General features: G+C 39.3%; 1 protein-coding gene across 2 annotated transcripts in view; it reads right to left on the bottom strand.

Moving 5' to 3' along the window:
* WDR70 (WD repeat domain 70) overlaps positions 1-19,952 on the bottom strand; it is a 290,519-nt gene that overhangs the window by 33,642 nt on the left and 236,925 nt on the right. For both annotated transcript variants that reach the window (XM_021076961.2, XM_021076962.2), the window contains exons 11-13: positions 14,570-14,669; positions 11,445-11,529; positions 9,842-9,980 (exon numbers count right to left, since the gene is read on the bottom strand). In XM_021076961.2, the coding sequence (XP_020932620.2) occupies positions 9,842-9,980; positions 11,445-11,529; positions 14,570-14,669 (324 nt within the window). The remainder of the gene's footprint in view (positions 1-9,841; positions 9,981-11,444; positions 11,530-14,569; positions 14,670-19,952) is intronic.

The following is a 19,952-nucleotide window of genomic DNA, read 5'->3' as shown; positions in this document are numbered from 1 at the left end:
TTTGGTACTTCCTTAAATTGTGTGCTTGAGTCTGATCCTACCTATGTCTCACTCTATCTACACAAAAATTAGCTCAAGATAAACCATACACTCAAAATGAACCATCGTAAAACATAAAAGTTTTAGAAGAAAATCTGTGTGATCTGAGGTCAGTCAAGGAATTCTTAGATGGGAAGCCAAAACTAAATTCTATAAAAGAAAAAACTGACGAATCAGACTTTATCAAAATCAAACTATTCTGCTTTGTAAATGACTCTATTAAGAAAAAGAAAAAAACTAGCAACATACTGGGGAAAAATATCCTAAAAAGAACTTTGTATCTAAAATATATAAAGGACTCTCAAAATTAACAACCTGATTTAAAACTGGGTAAAAGATTTGAACAGGCACTTTACCCAAGAGGATATAGTAACATAAAATGAATACATGAAGATATTCAACATCATTAGCCATTAGGAAAATGCAAATTAAAACCATGATGAGATACCACTGCACACATCTATTAGAACATATAAAATTAAAAATGTTAACAATACAAAGTGTTGGTGAGGATGCGGAGCAAGTCTAAAACGTACACACTGTTGGTGGGAATGCAAAATGGTTTTGCTAATCTGAAGAATGGCTTGCCAGTTTCTTATAAAAATAAATACAGGAGTTCCCCTTGTGGCGCAGCAGTAATGAACCCAACTAATAACCATGAGGATGCAGGTTCGATCCCTGGCTTTGCTCAGTGGGTTAAGTATCTGGTGTTGCTGGAGTGCAGGTGAGGCTCTAATCCTGTGTTGCCATGGCTGTGGCTGTGGCATAGGCTGGCAGCTACAGCTCCAATTCCACCCTTGCCCTGAGAACTTCCATATGCCACATGTGTGGCCCTAAAAAGAAAACAAAAACAAAAACAAAAACACGCACTATATGACCCAGCAAGACTACTCTTAGGTATTTACCCTAGAGAAATGAAAACTTATGTCCACACCAAAACCTACATGTGAATGCTTTACAGTAGCTCTATCCATAATCACCAAAAATTCAAAACAACTGAAAGTCCTTTAAAAGTTAAACAAACTGTGCTCTATCCATAGCGTGGAATACTACTCAGCAATAAAATACCAACAAGTTATTGATTCACACAACTAACCTGCATGAATCTCAAAGGATTCTGCTGAAAGAAGTTGATCTAAAAAGTCACACACTCGGAGTTCCCATCGTGGCTCAGCGGTTAATGAATCCGACTAGGAACCAAGAGGTTGCGGGTTCAATCCCTGGCCTTGCTCAGTGGGTTAAGGGTCCGGTGTTTCTGTGAGCTGTGGTGTAGGTCGCAGACTTGGCTCAGATCCTGTGTTGCTGTGGCTGTGGCGCAGGCCAGCAGCTACAGCTCCAATTAGACCCCTAGTTTGGGAACCTCCATATGCCGCAGGTGCGGCCCTAGAAAAGACTAAATAAATAAATAAATAAATAAAGGAAAGAAGCTAATATTTAAAAAGTTACACACTGTATGAATCCATTTATGTGACTTTCTTGAAAAGTCAACACTATAGCTATGGGGAACAGATCAGGAGTGAAGAGAGGGGGACGGGGTGAGACTGTGACTACAGAGGGATGGCACAAAGGAGTTTCGGGGGTGATGGAACTGTTCTGTATCCTGTCTTGACGGTGACTACAGGAACCTATCCAATGGTTAAAAATCACAGACCTATATACTTTAAAAATAATAAAGAATAATCAGTACTAAACTAGTTCCTTTAATTTTCCCTATATGGCATTTTAAGACTCGATAAGGTGCATTTTAACAATTAAACCACCATGAAATTGGTGGTTTCTTTTCTCTCTACTCTTTTTTTTTTTTTTTTTTTGGTCTTTTTTGCTATTTCTTGGGCTGCTCCCATGGCATATGGAGGGTCCCAGGCTAAGGGCTGAATCGGAGCTGTAGCCGCTGGCCTATGCCAGAGCCACAGCAACACAGGATCCAAGCCACGTCTGCAACCTACACCACAGCTCATGGCAACGCCAGATCCTTAACCCACTGAGCGAGGGCAGGGACCGAACCCGCAACCTCATGGCTCCTAGTCAGATTCGTTAACCACTGCGCCGCGACGGGAACTCCTCCTCTCTACTCTTATGTGCCTACAGATGAACATTCAAGAGCACTCTTCAAATCCTGAGAACTACTATCCCAGAACATCCACAGCATGAGAGCTTTAGGTGCAATGGAAGTAATTTAATCACATCTTAAAGATATCACCTTCATCCTGGACAATGTGAGGCTGACTCAGTAGGGGATTCCAGCTGAGGTCCAGTTACTGTTTACACTGAACTCTGGTAATGTGCGGTTCCTTGCTTCAGGAAATCCCAAGAAAGGGTTTGGTAAGTCGAGTACAGTAAAAATGCATCATTATTTTTCATCACCTAATGGCATCTTTTTTCCTCACTAATTAAAGCAAATACTCTTACAGAACGTAGCACTGAACACTGTGCTTCTTGAGAGTAGAACATTATCCTAAAAACCATGCTGGACATTAGCTCAGGACCCTGGAAAAAAGTAGTGATAGAAAAAGAACCATGTAGTTGCTGTGTTCGCAGATTTACACGAAAACTCCATCATCTTCTACTTATTCCCAGGTTCCCTATTAAATAGTCATATACCTCAGAAGACCAGGAAACACCCAGGACATACACACCCTACCTAAAAAAATTTGGTTCTATCTGCTCCATAAACCTATGTTGAGTACACTGGCTTACCATTTGGCAGTGGGAAAAGAGACGTCTTTTACTAAATACGAACATGTTAATTAGGATCCATCTAGAAATCTACATTGTTTAATCCTCCCAAGAAAGTGAACTGCAGTAAAACTGCCTTAAACTGATAATGCATTATTCAAAATAGTACGTAATTCAAAGCAACTGCTAGTCCCCAGCCAACCCACTGCCTGATGGCTCTGTAATAAAAATCAGATAACGGAAAGCTAGTTAATTCAAAGCCTATTTTTTTCCATTCCCTTGTGCTTCACATTAAACAGGTTTCACTATATTTTAGAAAACAGATAAATGCCAAATATAGTCTTTCTTTCAAGTTTATTTTCAGTTGGCACTTGCACTACCAATAGCACAAGTTCCCTTTGTGTACTATTCCTTATGTGATCCCGACTGGGCAAAGACACTGCATGACTCCTTTATTTCTAGAAAACTTTTAAAAGGTGTGATTTGGCCTAAGTGGGGACTTTACATCACCGTAAGACAGCTCACTAGTCTATTCCCAGCTCAAATGGAAGAATAGCTCCTTCAGAGACAAGCTTTCACAGGCACAGCTTCACTAATTCATTAAATTTGAAGTAACTTCGCAGATTAGTTCTATCTGTATTCAAATATGAGAACAAAGATACATTCCAAAGCCAATCCTGAGGACTCCCTGGAATATCCATTAATTTGAATGACCTTTCTGCCCTCCTTCATATGTACAGATAACGAGAGGTGATTGTAGCCTGAAGAGTCAGCATCTCTTAAACTTATAAATTAAGATAGACAGCTAGACTCATGACGGGTCTATCATCTCATGGTCCCATTATATCCATTTATTCTTCTCCGATCTCTCTGGATTTAATATATCAATACTCTCTCCTAATAACACACACAAAAAAATTTATGTTTTTGGAAATGAAAGTGGTAATCCTTTCACTTTATATGTTACTTGTCATTTTATATGTTAATGCATACAACGATTTCCTTGGACATCACAACATTCATTAATTTAATGTCATATCTTGGAATAATCTATGGGTGATGTGATAAGATGTGCTATTTCTCAATGACCTCTTCAGTTGTCAGGGTTTTTTTTTTTATATAATGATTTTTTTTTATTATAGCTGGTTTACAGTGTTCTGTCAATTTTCTACCATACAGCAAGATGACCCAGTTACACATACATGTATAGATTCTTTTTTCTCACATTATCACGCTCCATCATAAGTGACCAGACATAGTTCCCAGTGCTGCACAGCAGGATCTCGTTGCTAATCCATTCCAAAGGCAATGGTCTGCATCTCAGTTGTCAGTTTTTTTGATTTAATACATACTACTCTTATAATCAGAAAAACTCAATTACAACACAAAAAGCTAATCTGATATAGTCCTCACTGAAATGTATATATGAAGAATGTATGTACATATCAAGAATTAGGTCTTATAAGGTGAAGAAAAATAATGTGAACTCAAGTTCTCCTCACAGCTTCACCTAATTAAGTAAAGTTCTCCTCACAGCTTCACCTAATTAAGTAAAGTAAATTAATTAAGGAAACAAGATTGGTACTTTTATGGAAATGTTTGTTTTTTTAAACATTTTACACAACATGGACCTCACCTCCTCTTCAATACATGCAGTAGGCTATTCTCTATTCAGATAAGTAGGTCTGAAATAAGAAACTTTCCCCACCTTTTGGTAAATACATAAACTATAACTTAACGAACAGAATTTTAACAGTAATTATTATTTTGCAACCAATATCCATAATAATAAGAGGCAGAGATAGAGCTCGTAGGTGGGCAGTGAGTAGTGCATAATCCAGTTCTCATCTCTCATAGGAAAGGGATGTTCCAGGGAACAAGGAGTGGTAGAAAGAAACAAAAACCCAAGACAATCCTTGTTCTTTGCAATCTCCTCTCCTCAATGGTTAAAAAATGTTCCTAAAGATAATCAAATATTCTTTAGATAATCATAAGTGAACATTTTTTTTCCTTCAAAGATGATTCTTTTTCTTATGCTGCAACTAGGATTCTCAATCACCTCTGAAATGCCTAAGGCAGTCGAGGGGAAAATGCCAAAGCAAACTTTTCTTCCTTTTCCTCAGCAGCCTCTGCGGCCAAATGCTCCATCAGATGTGCTAGATGGTATAACTACGCTTTAAAAATAAAGGTTTCATTCTTCTCTTTCTCCTCCTCACTTTGTTCAGTGTTTAGAGAAACAGAAGTCCCTCACCAAACTACCTAAGCAAACAAACAAATCAGAAGAGAAGGCAAGATCAGGTGTGAAATTTCTGGCTTTTTTTCCACCTTTTTTTCAATCTTGACCCAAGGGAATGTCAGCTATCTCTTTTAAATCACTGCCCAAAGCAACGGAGGTGAAGAGGCCACTAATCTTAAATAATACCAGGTCAAAACAACTTTATTTCGCTATGCTTGGGTGAAAGAGTATATAAATGGTAATATGCTAACACAGTTGCATAAACCATATCCCTTGATTTATACTAGTGAAAAAGGAAATTCCATTAGTCATTTTGCAATAAATTATAGTTTGATGAAAAATAGCTAAGCTAATAATAGTTTAAAATGCTACTTCAGAGCATTTCCCAAAATTACTGGAACTTTGAAAAGGCTTAAAAATGTCTATGTTTCTTCTAAACATGATTTTAAAAATATATATATTATCTCCAAATTGCATTTTGTCCATTCTTTCTCTCCCATGCTTTTATCACATAGAGAAATGGAAGCTTTTATACAATACATTAAAAATCTAGAGTCCCATCTTATACAAAAACAAAAGTGAGCTTATAAATTCAAGATCAAATTATATGTGCAATTTATCTTAGAAATGAGGCTGTCATATTATTCAAATAGCAAAGAATTAGATGATTAATGAGGATATGCATTTATCTAAACCTGTGGAAACAAAATTAGGTTAAAAGGAAGCATCTAAAAATAACATGTATGTGGGACTGGGTCACCTTGCTGTACAGTAGAAAACTGACAGAACACTGTAAACCAGCTATAATGCAAAAATAAAAATCATTATATAAAAAAAATAAAAATAAAAATAATTTCAGTAGAACTGTAAAATGTGTACAAACATCACATAGTAAAAATAGTAAATGTTAAAGAAACACTTGTCATCTCCTGGTGAAGAGTGTTGAGTCTCCACATTGAAAAAGAAAAAATTTTCAGAGCATGTTAACAACACGGAAAGTGTAATTAAAACCACTTTTTAAAGTTTATTTCGAAAAAAATGGAAAATGTAACATACTTTTATAGCTATTTATTGAGAAGATTATAGGACAGTTTTTAGTTATCAGGAAATTAATTATATAGATTGTTAATATCCCCTAACTGAAAGTAATGTTTGGCTCCCTATATATGTTGAGCTCAGTATTCTAGAATTTAACTATCTAGGGGTTTGTTTAGTTTTAGGAAAGGATGTGGGAAAATGCAATCAATTATACTAGGATAGAACTAAAGCCACCACTGCCTGTGCCTAGTCAAACAAGCAAACAACTAAATGCTGATCTTAAGAATATGAGATGCTGCTACCTTTTACATAAATTAAAGCTCAACATAGCAAGTACCTTATTATGGTAGAGTGTGGTGCTTCCAAAAGAAATGATAATCCTCGTTTTTTAATGACAAAAATACAATTTTTAAAAAGGGTGTTTTTTGGCTCTTCTAGCAAAGTGTCCATCCTCTTCCCTCCATTCCAAAGAATGAATGCATTTATTTTCTTACATTTCAAGAAGACTTAAGACTTGAGAGCATAGATCAAAGGGGCAGTTTAAAGTCCCTTTAGTACACCATTCTACAATAAAAACAGAAAACAATGCTGTCTGATGTTAACAACCCAAAAAAGACAAACAAATCCTGAATCACTGATTTAAAACGCTCCTTTACGGTGCGTGGTTTTGTCCCTATTGGAAGTTCTCTCCTCATCCGTCTATTAAAATGGATCTCAAAATCTGTTTTCTGACTTTTCTAAGATAATTCAATATATGGTATATTCTGTTTCTTTAATGACCCTACGCCTTAATTCTCTTCTCTTTACCTGTGCCTCCCTAAAACGCAGGTTTCCTAGGGCTTATCTTTTCTATCCTTTATGCCTTTTCTGTGATCAAACTACTCAGCAACCAACATTTCAACTATGAACTATAAACGCTTCTCGCCAAACGGTGTCTTCTTTCCTCTAAGCACCAAACTCATCTACCCATCTGCCCACTGAATATCTCCACCCAGAGATCCTAAAGGTACTTCAAGTTCAACATATCCACAGCAGCCTCTCTCTTTCTTCTAAAACCTGCTTCTTTCTTCCTTCCCTCCCTCTCCTCCTTCCTTCATCCATCCCTTCCTCCGTTCCTTCCTTTCCTTCCCTTCTTCCTTCCTCTCCTCCCTCTCTCTCTTTCTCTATCTATCTCAGGGAATACTAACCCGGTCTCCTAATTTATACATATACAAATGAATACCACTACTCGTAAATCTAACTTTTACACTTCAGCAAAAATTAGCTTCTAAAACCTGGATCTAAACGTGTCATTCCTTTGCTTTAAAAAAAGGCCACAAGACTAAGTCACTTTCTTATTAGGGTATACAAGGTCAGTTTACCTTTCTGTCTCTAGATACTTCTCTCTTGCCTCAATCGCCAAAGACACACCTGTGCTCTAGAGTACGCATTACTTTCACTTCCCAGGTAGACCATTCACTCACATAGAATACAAGTACCATCTGTGTGCCAGGCACTGCTCTAAGCATTAAGGATATCACAGTGAATAGAACAGAGCTTCTGCCCTCATGGTGGGAAAAGACAGACAAAAACAAACAAATATAAAATAGATGAGGTGGTGCTATGGAGAAAAAGATCTAGCTAGAAAAGCAATTCAGAGCAACACAACAAACAGCATGTTCTGGACACTTAAAGAAATCTAACACGTCTTTAAAAGTGCAATTGTATTTCTACATCCCTTAATTTATTTACATTTCAATTTAAATTATAATTTTATTTTATTTTATTTATTTATTTATTTATTTTGTCTTTTTGCCAATTTTTTGGGCCACTCCCGCAGCATACGGAGGTTCCCAGGCTAGGGGCCCAATCAGAGCTGCAGCTGCCAGCCTATGCCAGAGCCACAGCAACTTGAGATCCGAGCCGCGTCTGCAACCTACACCACAGCTCACGGCAAAGCCGGATCGTTAACCCACTGAGCAAGGGCAGGGATGGAACCTGCAACCTCATGGTTCCTAGTCGGATTCGTTAACCACTGCGCCGCAACAGGAACTCCTAAATTATAATTTTAAAACACAGTACCATGAATAATATTAAGAAGTATAGTTCTTGGGAGACAAAAAATACAGGTACTTCTGGAAGAACCAATTATAACCATTTAATTTTTGAGATTCAAGTTGATAGTGTCAGGAGTGTTTTTCCTTGATTCTAGTGTTTTAGTTGGCTCCCGGATGTGCTCTCCAAAAAGTATTATTAGTGCTGGCACATTTCAAATTACGTCATGAGATTAGAATCTATAAAACCTAAGTACTCATCCAGAGTTAGCCTCATTGTTAGTTCATTGTCTCTAACTAACTGTATACCATGGTTTCAAATTTAGGGCCAACAAATTAAGACTCCACAGTAATTCTAGAACATTGGAGACGGGAGCTTTTGCTCGTGATTTAAAAACAGTTGTTCAATTGTTTGAATCATTTAAGTACATAATATGTCTCAACTGTTTACAAAGAGCTGAAACAACGGGGGAAACTTACATAAGAGCACTTTTTAAGATATAGGATATTACTAAAGGATTTGACAATGAGCCAAAGAAAATTTGCACAGATGTTAATTGGCCTGTTTCATACTCAGAAAATAACAATAATTTGCCTTACCATCTACATAATAGCACATACTTTAAAAGCCTTTAGGGAGCTCCCGTTGTGGCGCAGCAGAAACGAATCTGACTGGTATCCATGAGGACTCGGGTTCGATCCCTGGCCTCACTCAGTGGGTTAAGGATCTGGTGTTGCCATGAGCTGTGGTGTAGGTCGCAGACACGGCTGGGATCCTGCATTGCTGTGGCTGTGGTGTAGGCTGGCAGCTGTAGCTTTGATTTGACCCCTAGCCTGGGAACCTCCATATGCCACAGGTGCGACCCAAAACAGCAAAACAAATAAATAAAAGACTTTTAAAGGAGCTCAGGTTTTCCTCTGGGAATCTTCACTACTACTGTATTACATATGGCTCCAGTCTCAGGATAGGAATGAATGAATGAATGCTTATATAAATATGTGAAGAAGACTAAAGAGGTTTTTTTTTTTTTTTTTTTTTTTTGGGATGTGAAAGTCAAATCTGAAATGTTTTAAACTTTCAATAATCAAATAGAAATTAAGCTTAGAGGAAGTAGAGTCTTACCTTGATGACAACTCTGACAAGAATTCCGTCAAAGTTTTCAAACAATGATACATACTTCATCATATTCTATGAGCATAACACTTCATGTCTGTCCATAACCCCCAAATCCTCACAAACATGCACATTGTGGGAAGCTCCTTTCTGTATCCTAGATGGCGGTCAGCCTCTCTTCTCCTCAGACTGGTTGGCAGAGGGGTAAACATCCAAGGCCCAGCTGAAATTCTGACTAAAGTGTGGCCCATAGGAAACACTTGGTCAGGGGAGGCGAAAGTGTAGATAAGCCATTCTGTGTTGGAGAAAAAAAGAGCTACACTGCACTGCAAGGGCGTGATGTTCTATTTAAAAGCCAAGACCAGGAGTTCCCGTAGTGGTGCAGGGGAAATGAATCTGACTAGGAAGCATGAGGTTGCAGGTTCAATCCCTGGCCTCGCTCAGTGCATTAAGGATCCGGCATTGCTGTGAGCTGTGGTGTAGGTCACAGATGCGGCTTGGATCTGGCGTGGCTGTGACTGTGGCATAGGCCAGCAGCTGCAGCTCCGATTAGAGCCCTAGCCTGAGAATCTCCATATGCCTCGGGAGCAGCCCTACAATAAATAAATAAATAAATAAATAAAACCAAAACCAAAACCAAAGCCAAAGGTGGCTAAGATGCAAAATAACTTCATTTTCAAGGCTGGGAGTGAAGAACATACATACCGCATCTGTGATGTCTATTTCATACACCCTTTGGAAAGTCCTGCGCTCAAAGAAAACAAGCTTGCCACTGCCACATCCCCTTTGAACAGATGTACCGGTGACTATGAGTTTATCATCTGGACTGAAACAGCAGTCAGTCCTACAGAAAAAAAAAGAGTTTCTAAATATTGGCTTATGACCCCACAACAGTGCTGCGATAACGAGGGAGTTAAAACATAAACAACATTACTATAAGAAAAGACAATTCTTATATAGGGTTTATATTAAGTCAGGCATTTATACGAATTCACTTAATATTCACAATAATCTTATGAAGTAAACACTACTATCCCCACTTTACTGATGAGGAAACTGAGGCAGAAAGAAGTTAAAGAAATCTTGTCTAAGATTACAAAAGTAAGCAGTGCAGCTGGTATTTGAACTTAGTCTAACTCCAGAATCTGTGCTCTAACTCCTACACATTATAGTATTGTTTAAGGTAAACAGAGTGTGGGGGAAAACTCAACATAGACATTGATCCTGTCTACACACAAATAGACACTGTATGACTAATGTCTGAGTAATGGTTATTCTGACCAGTTTTGGAACTATTTTTATCAGCACCACCGCTCCAGTAATTTGAGTTTTGTCAAGTCAAGCATCATGAATGAGGAGCAGACTGTACTGCTGGAACCTAAGTGATGGCTATGACCGAGCAGCCCCCGTGATGAGACGTCTGGCCACTTGATTATGAATAATCTAAGATGTGATCCAAAGAGGTTACGCAGCAGCCAGTGTTACCTGCCACAGGCAAAATGGCTCCAAAAAATCCTATCAGCTATAAATTCATTCCTGTTCCTCTGTTTGTTTTAAACAATGAATGCCATGGTCAATAGACCATGTCAGAGTTAGTGTTCTGATGTTATACAGCTTTCTCCATTCGATGCTTCCATTACCTTCACGCTCCCCTGTTTGTCATTATTTAATACAGATGTGAAATTTTATTTCTACCAAAATAGAATTGTTTTGCTTAAGCATCAACTGTAGGACTTAGAGGACAAATTCCACACTTAGCTGCCTCAGAGAAATCTTTAAAGCTTCAGTTATCAACTTAGAATGGAGATAACAATTTTCAGCTACCTAATGAAGGTTACCAAATTATTGATTGGAACGATAAGAAAAACTCAAGAAAATGACACATGATACTCAGTAACTACGAAAAACCGCTCTGATGGTATGAGGAAGCAAATTTTACAAGACAGCAAATAAAGATAGGCCTACTCCATCATTTATACATTATAAAAAGAACAATTCAACTCTTTAAAATATCTTTACTACCTCAAAACCTATGTGTACATACAATATCTATGTTATCTCTATAGAGAGAGACAGATATATTCACTCAAACACAGAACATACATCATCTCAAACTTCAAAAATAAAACTTTATATTCTGGGACGTGCACAAAGTGAAAGGAAAAATAAAATGCATCTATCAAAAAACCTATTTCAATCACTCTCCAAGTCCCTCTTCTAGAAGATCTAAGACGTACACAGGAACATGAAGAGGCAATTACGTTTTCATTCCCTTGTGCTTATCAAATATTAAAAATATGCTACTTACATGGGGAACATGGTAGGAAGGCCCGAGGCTGAAAAAAGTGGTTTATTAAACTGACGGATGTCCCATAATTTTAATGTATCATCACCTGACAGAGGAATGAGAAAGGAAAAAAAAAAAAAGACAAAAAATAAATTTGGCAAAAAAAGATCCGGTTCCAAGTCCAGAGTTTGATAAACTTAGTGTGTAACTATAAGAAGGAAGAAAGGGAGGGGGCGAGAGAGAAAGGAAGGAGAAGGAAGAAAGGGGATGCGTACGTTTCACTTTTTTAATTGGAGATCTTGAGAGCAGTAGTTGTGAGAACAGTAGAAAGATCCAGGATCACAAACTAGCCTCCTAGAAATTACTTTCCAGACTGAGGCAGCATCTGCAGGCTAGAAGGAACCCTGGAGAATCTACTCTAAAAAGTGACTTGTGAGCAGATGGTAGTTTCCCTGTGGTATATTTGAGCAGAACTTGACTTTGTCAGAAGATATTAATTTAGCAACCATCAGGACTGAAAATCATTCAATTCACAACAGATTGTTTTCTCCCCACTAGTGTGTGGGTGGAACTATCCATTAACGTTAATGAGGGTGAGCCCTGCAAGTCCCTTCCCTCCAGTGTAACTCTATCGGTGGCTATCATTCTTCCCTTTGCTAGGAGCACAGCTTTCCCAAGCCGTCTCAAGTACAATGAATATTCTTTAAAGAATAACGTTTTAAATATTTCTACAGGGCTGCTACCTAATTCCTGACCATAATGAAAGCCAAAAACTCATGGAAAGTGATGTCTTTGCTGTTCTTTCTCCCCAGTGTCCACAGCTGAGACCTGCCTCAACCCCTCGGGTCCAATAAGGAATCAGGATCAGACGCGAGTGAGGGGAGTGGAGCGTTCAATAAAAAATCCCCATTCTCTCCCCAGTGACCTTTCCTCTGAAACCCAACTTTTGGCAGGTGTACTAATCCACAACTGGGTAGATGAGAGACCTGCTTAGTCTGGAAGAACTTTGTAGGACTCACCTTTTTGCTTGCAGTCTGTTAAAAAAAAAAAGGTTATACGTCTTCACAAGCCCCAAACAATAAGAAACCATTCATCTGTAACAGGAAGTTTAGCTAACCTGGCAGGTTCTGGAGCTAGCAGGCACACCTTACAACATCCCGGGGACTCTGCTGAACAGAGAGACTTCCATCTGGCATACTCCATACATCCAGGAAGGAAAGTGATGGAATAGAGTACACATGTTGTGTTGATGACATGTTACTCAACAGCTACTATAGGATGGAAGCGGGAGGGAAAAATGATCCCTAAAATGGCTTTGACCGAAATGGAGTTCATCTGAGATTTCTAAGGCAGTAATAATCAGCTGGGGGCGGCACTGGCCTATTTCAGAGTCCTGCAGTAATAATTTGAAGAATTTTCAAAGTACACACCTCTTTTATTCCCCTCGTCTCTCCCTACTCCACCTCGGAGTTTTAAGGGTACTGCTCTAGAGATGCAAGGGGGAATGCGAGAATTTCCAATGGGAGCATTTATTACTTGAAGAACTTTCCCAGGGGATTTAGATACACTCTAAGGGTAAATTCCCCGTTTGTGAGTAAAGAGTGCAGTAACACAGACTTAATTAAGAGTCATCCTAGGGCTCAAATAGCAGGTTAGAACTGATGAACCAAAATACATATTTTATACCTATCCACCTTTTCCAGGTATACCATAAAAAGAAAATACAGGCGTTCCCATCGTGGCGCAGTGGCTAACGAACCTGACTAGGAACCATGAGGTTTCGGGTTCAATCCCTGGCCTCGCTCAGTAGGTTAAGGATCCAGCGTTGCCATGAGCTGTGGTGTAGGTCACAGACGCGGCTCGGATCCCGAGTTGCTGTGGCGCTGGTGTAGGCTGGCAGCTGTAGCTCTGACTGGACCCCTAGCCTGGGAACCTCCATATGCTGCAGGAGCGGCTCAAGAAAAGGCAAAAAATAACAATAAAAAAAAAAAGAAAGAAAGAAAATACATGTGCATGTGCTGTGATTTTTTTTAAAAAATTATGTAAGTGAGGATGGTTTGGTACAATATATGAGAATAGAATCTTGGAAAGAAAGAGAATCTGAATGGCATTCCCAGGGGTCAAAGGACATATTAAACTAAGGGGAAAGCTGTGCCAAGTCTATGTCCTCCTCCCTCCACCACCCTCCTCACCAGGCTGAAAATTATTTCAGGAGAGGAACCCTGTCTAGGATGTTCACAGTTTAGACCAAGCACCTAGCAGAGTGCTTAGTCAGAGTAGCTGTTCAAAATATAAAGTTAAGTGAGGGAATAAATGACTATATGTAGTGTTGCTAGAATAATTAGACCTACAGAATAAAGACTAGAGCCTTTATGTGATATTTAAGACCATCGATAAAATGGCTCCAACCTACTTATCCTGATTCTTTTCTCTCCCCATAAATGGGCCTCCTGGAAGACCCTCGGTCATGGTCCATAAGTCCCCCTAAGGCTTTGTTCACAAGCTGTCCTCACTACGCTCATATTTCCTTCGGCCAACATACAACTTATCCAGGTGAGAAAGATTTAGCAAAGCGTTGGAAACAGCCTATATTAAACCATATGAGTGAAGACAAGTAAATTTACAATATGACCATACAGAATTATGTAGCTATTAAAAAAATAACATCCATGTATACAACCTTTTTAAACTGAATTGAGTTGGTGTTTGAACTGAAAAAAAAAATTAATGGTTAGCAACTCAAAGAATTTGAAATACCAGACCCAGAACTATAAAATAATACAGAAAGAATATAAAATATCATCTACAAAATTCCATAAGGTAGAGGCAAAGGTCATCCTTGGAGGCTCCAAACGCTGATGGAATTTGTAGCTAAAATTAAAACTTGGGCAAAAAAGTACATATTTTATAAATCTTACTTGATACTTTTTAATAAAATAATATTTCCAAGATGGAAATGCATTTTAATGCAAAAACTAGACTGGCAAAAGTACATTAACAAAAGCACATCTGGTTTTACTAGGTACTAGGATATTTGTGTGACATATAAAACTGATCATTTATAGTTAAAATGATTAGGAATAGGGTTAGTTAAAAATGATCATTTTCTATAGAGAAACACATTAAAAAGAAAGCTATTAACTCACCTCCACGAGAGGCAAGTACAATCCCATCATAGGAAAAAGTCACGCAAGAAGTGTCTGTGCCCGGGTCATGAGCTTGTTTATAGTGGAATTTAGGATGAACCTGTTTGCAAAGACAAACACATTGTTAACATCTCATCTGAATTCAACATTTTTGCGGCAAGAGTATTTCACGTCATCATCCAGAAAATGATACAGAGCTGTATGTAAAATATTAATTTCACCTGATTATAATTTTCTTTATTCTGGAAAAAATTTCAAAATGCTTTTTAAAACACCCATTTGCTTTAATATGCAAAAAGAAGAAACAAAGTAAGTCCTAGCAGGAGATGTTTTACAGGCTGCCTTAGCAAGCTCTGAGCAATACAAGATTAGCATAGCATTTAGTTCCTCTTATTATTATTTATTTATTTATTTATTTAGTCTTTTTGCTTTTTCTAGGGCGCTCCCGTGGCTTATGGAGGTTCCCAGGCTAGGGGTCCAATCGGAGCTGTAGCTGCTGGCCTACACCAGAGCCCCAGCAAGGCGGGATCCGAGTCGTGTTTGTGACCTACACCACAGCTCAAGGCCATGCCGGATCCTGAACCCACTGAGCAAGGGCAGGGATGGAACCCGCAACCTCATGGTTCCTAGTCGGATTCGTTAACCACTGAGCCACAACGGGGACTCCTAGTTCCTCTCATTATAAAGTTTTAGAGACTATTGCCTATAGTTATCTGAAAGAATAAATACAAAAAAATACAAATGAACAAATTATTAACTCAAAAACATCATTATATTTCTAGTACATGCCAGACACTGTGCACATGGTTGTGAGTCCTGAAATATCTTTGCTGTGTCTATAGGATAATGTTGCTGTTGCCGATAACGATGATAGTGGTGGTGGCGGCTGACTGTTACACATGCTTACTACAACCGAGGCACTATATCCTTTACTCTCCTGCCTACGGTGCTCACGATCATCTCTAAGGCTACCTTCACTTTACAGATTAGGAAACTCAAGCACAGAGACTTACGGATCTTGTCCAAAGTCATACACACACTGCTTACTAGCGAGTAGTCGAGCTCGGAGTTTGAACCAAAAAGCCTGCTCTTAAACACTACACCATACTCCCTCTCTACTGATGTATGTTAATAGTCTTGTTACTTCTCATGTCGCTGCTGAACAGTGCATGCTTTAGAAAAGTAACGCTACTACTTGCCACTCAGTTATGATTCAGTAACCAGAACAGGCCGAAGTATCAGAGAGTCAATTATCTCAGAGCCACCAGGCTGGATAATTCTACAGTGAATGGTAAGAGACATTACTAGTGATATAGCACGTCTCCCTTGAGAGCCACAAGTACAAGAATACAAGTGACCCATCTCCATTGATCTGGCAGCAGCGCCAACAAAGAATGAGTCACAAAACAGAGCTCCTGGACATTAGGCTCCCAGTTACATCCCTGGTACTCCGTCACTGAGTTCCCCCAAAATTCCACTAATGCAGAACACAGTATCTCACAAAAGCAGGCCTTTTAAAAAAATAATAATGATTTGCATATACTGAGTTAAAACTGTTCTCTCTTCCTCCAGGTGATAGTCTTAGAAATTATACTAAAGACAGTAATCATGCCTCTACCTTTCATGGATACAAATAATTCATTGACTCGTCTCTTTTTTTATTGGGCATCAAATGTATGACAGATACACCGATGAAGAGGGAAACACAAATGTGCTGAGAGACAGCCGCCTGAAAAGATGGAGAAGCACAGAGAGGGATAAGTGGTACAGTGGGGAAATACAGAGTAATTCAAGAGCGATAAGGAGAAGTTCTTAACCTGAACGTGACACTAGTGGGAAAGGGGGCAAAAAGAAACCAGAGACTTAGTGGATAAAGTAAGAGTTAGCAGACAAAGGGGCAGGATGTGGGGACAAGGACGAGTCCTCCGGTCAGAGGGAGCTGCATTGTGGCAGTAGGATTTTGACCTCCATACCTAGTGTTGTGCCCATGAATATGTTACCCTACTTGGCAAAAGGGACTGTGCAGGTGTAATTAAGGTTACTAGTTAGCTGACCTTAAAAGAAGGAGATTATATCCTGGATTATCCAGGTGGTGCTGAAGTAGTTACGTGAGTCCTTAAAAGCAGAATCTTCTCTGGGCTGAGGACAAAGAAGGAAGGCGTAGAGACCTGACATAAGAGTGAATCAGACAGATCTTAAGAATGAGAAGCATGGCACTCCCTGGCGCCTCAGCAGGTTAAGAATCTGGTGTTATCTGTCACTGCAGCAGCTTGGGTCACTGCTGTGGTGCGGATTCAGCCCCTAGCTTGGGAACTTTCATGTGCCAGCCCCCTCCCAAAAAAATGAGAAGAGTTTGATATGACATTGTTGACTTACGAGATATATTAAAGAAACAGGGATCTGAATTCTATCAAAATCAGTAAGCTTGAAAGAGGACTCTGAGACCCAGACGAGAGCCACAGCCCTGGCCAGTGGTGTTGACCCTTGAACAACACAGGTTTGAACAGCACAGGTCCACTTATATGCAGACTTTTTTCAATAAATACATAGTACCATACTACATGATCTGCAGTTGGCTGAATCCACAAATGGGGATCCATGGATACAGAGAGCAGTTATATGCGGATTTTCAATTGCTTGCAGGGTGGCAAGGGCAGAGGGTGTCAGTGCCCCTGTGTGTTCAAGTGTCAAGTGTACTTTGAGAGTTTAGCCTGGTGAAACCCTAAGAAGAGAATCCAACCATACCACGCCAGGCTTCTTACCTACAGACATTGTGCAATAATAAATGGGTGGGCTTTTTTTTTTTTTTTTTAAGCCACTGAATTTCTGGTAGTAATTTGCTATGAAGCAATAGAAAATCAACACGTACATATTGAAAGGCCTGAAGATAAAATACCTGGTTGATTCAAAGGACTAAAAGAAGCTAACCATGACAAGAGAGAAAGGAGAGGTGGGAGGGTGATATGAGCAGGGCCTGTTCTATAGGTTATGGTAAGAGCTTAAATTTTATCCTGAAGGTAAAAGGAGCTGCCGAGGGAGTCTACACAGAGAAACAGTACTGTCACTAGGTTTGCTTATTTTTCAAAGATCATTCTGGACACAGGGAGAAAAGCCTGAACATATTTTTTAATTCTCAGAAAAGCAAAACTCTGCTACCAACCATAATACGGAAAACATACCACTTAGTTATATTTCAACAAGTTATCAACCACTAAACTCTAAATAAAGCTTTTGAAAGATACTGTAGCATTTGCTTTTGTGTAATAAAGACTTGGCTTGCTTACAAAAAAAAAAAGATACTGTACTGGTAACATTTTACCAAAAAGTCCTGTGCTTACATGTCATCTCTCAGTGAAATTAACTTAGTTTTTTTGTTTGAAATGTTTTATTTTTAATGCTAAGAAATACATAAACACATCTAAATAGAAGGAAGACCCCTCACTGCATGAGTTACCAGGAAGGTAATGTGGGTGTGGTAAAAAAAAGAGCATGAGGCCAAGACTAGGAGATATGACATCTGGACTTAGTTCAGTCAAAAAATAGCCGAGGGGAGTTCCCGTCGTGGCGCAGTGGTTAACGAATCCGACTAGGAACCATGAGGTTGCGGGTTCGGTCCCTGCCCTTGCTCAGTGGGTTAACGATCCGGCATTGCCGTGAGCTGTGGTGTAGGTTGCAGACGCGGCTCGGATCCTGCGTTGCTGTGGCTCTGGCGTAGGCCGGTGGCTACAGCTCCGATTCAACTCCTAGCCTGGGAACCTCCATATGCCGCGGGAGCGGCCCAAGAAATAGCAACAACAACAACAACAATAAAAAAGACAAAAGACAAAAAAAAAAAAAAAAAAAAAAAATAGCCGAGGGAGTTCCCGTCGTAGCACAGTGGTTAACGAATCTGACTAGGTACCCTGAGGTTGCAGGTTCGATCCCTGGCCTTGCTCAGTGGGTTAACGATCCAGCTCCGATTGGACCCCTAGCCTGGGAACCTCCATATGCTGCGGGAGCGGCCCAAGAAATAGCAAAAAGACAAAAAAAAAAAAAAAAAATAGCCGAATGACCTGGGACGAGTTCCTTAGACTCTCTGGATCATGATTCTATCTTCCGTAAATTAAAGAGATTGAACGAGATGATTTCCTAGGTCACTTATGGCTCTATGACTCTTTGGGAAATGATCAAAACTGGTAAATACAGAATATTTTATAATTTGACTTAACTGATCAATACGTACCTTTTATTACTAGTAGGGCAAAACAAACGGTGAATACCAACATTCTAAAACATAAGTACACACAAAATAGATGTGTACATACACATATACCAGTCAGGTGGGATAAAGAACCTTAAAGGTGCAGAAGCCAAAGGAATCAGATCCTATACCCTTCGGCATGAGCCCAAGAGCAAGCAGGTAGTTCGATTTCGATTGGGATTTTATGTGAAAAAGCGCTCTTCAGTTATCAACTTCACTCTAAGCGGTAGCAAAGTTTATTCCAATGCAATAAAATCGCCAGCGGAGATGTTAAATATGCATACAACATTAACACTGGACAGCCCACAATGACAAACACTCTCACACCCTGAAAACCAAGTCAGCCTGACTGAAACATTCACGGCATTGTGCTACAGTCTAAGACTCTATATAATCCGTTCCTTTTCTTTTAACATAACAGTTTTATTGAAATATAATTCACATACCATGGAATTTGTCCACTTAAGGTGTGCAGTTCAATGTGATTTAGTATTTTCAGAGAATTGAGTAATTTTCAACCATTACCACAGTCAATTAAGTACCACAGGTAATTTTCAACCATTACCACAGTCAATCTTAGAACATCTTGATCATCCCCTAAAGAAACCCCATACACATTAGCAAGTGTTCCCCATTTTCCTCTAACCCATCAGCCTTAAGCACTATAATCTAGTTTCTGTCTCTGTACACTTGCCCAAGTGAACATTGGAAATAAGTGAAATCATACAATATATTATCATTTGTTAAGTGGCTTCTTTCACTTGGCATAATATTTTTGAGGTTCATCCATCTTACAGTATGCTTCAGAATTTCATTTTATGGTCAAGTCATATTCCACTGCATGGATGGACCACATTTTATTCAGCCATTCGCCAGCTGAGAGACCTATGACACTGCTTTCTTTCCTTTCCTCCTCACAGGGCTATGGCCTACATCATGCTCTCTCTCCAGCCTTCTCAGCCCCGCATCCCCCACCCCCACCCCATTTCCCCTACAGGCCTTTCCCCAAGAAACCTCTTATATGTCCAATCCTATCTTGATGTCTGTCCCTCAGAGGACCCAGACCACCACAAGTGGTGCCCGGAGTGATCCAACAACACAGGTGGTAATATAAAAACCTAGCACTGCTTCCTTCGTTGCCTG

The sequence above is a fragment of the Sus scrofa genome, chromosome 16 (assembly GCF_054392235.1).
Source record: "Sus scrofa isolate SSC_HxYL_T2T_F1_AM1 chromosome 16, Sscrofa_HxYL_maternal_Yorkshire_Landrace_v2.0, whole genome shotgun sequence".
NCBI classification, from domain to species: Eukaryota; Metazoa; Chordata; class Mammalia; order Artiodactyla; family Suidae; genus Sus; species Sus scrofa.
This window is presented reverse-complemented; position numbering and strand designations above follow the sequence as displayed.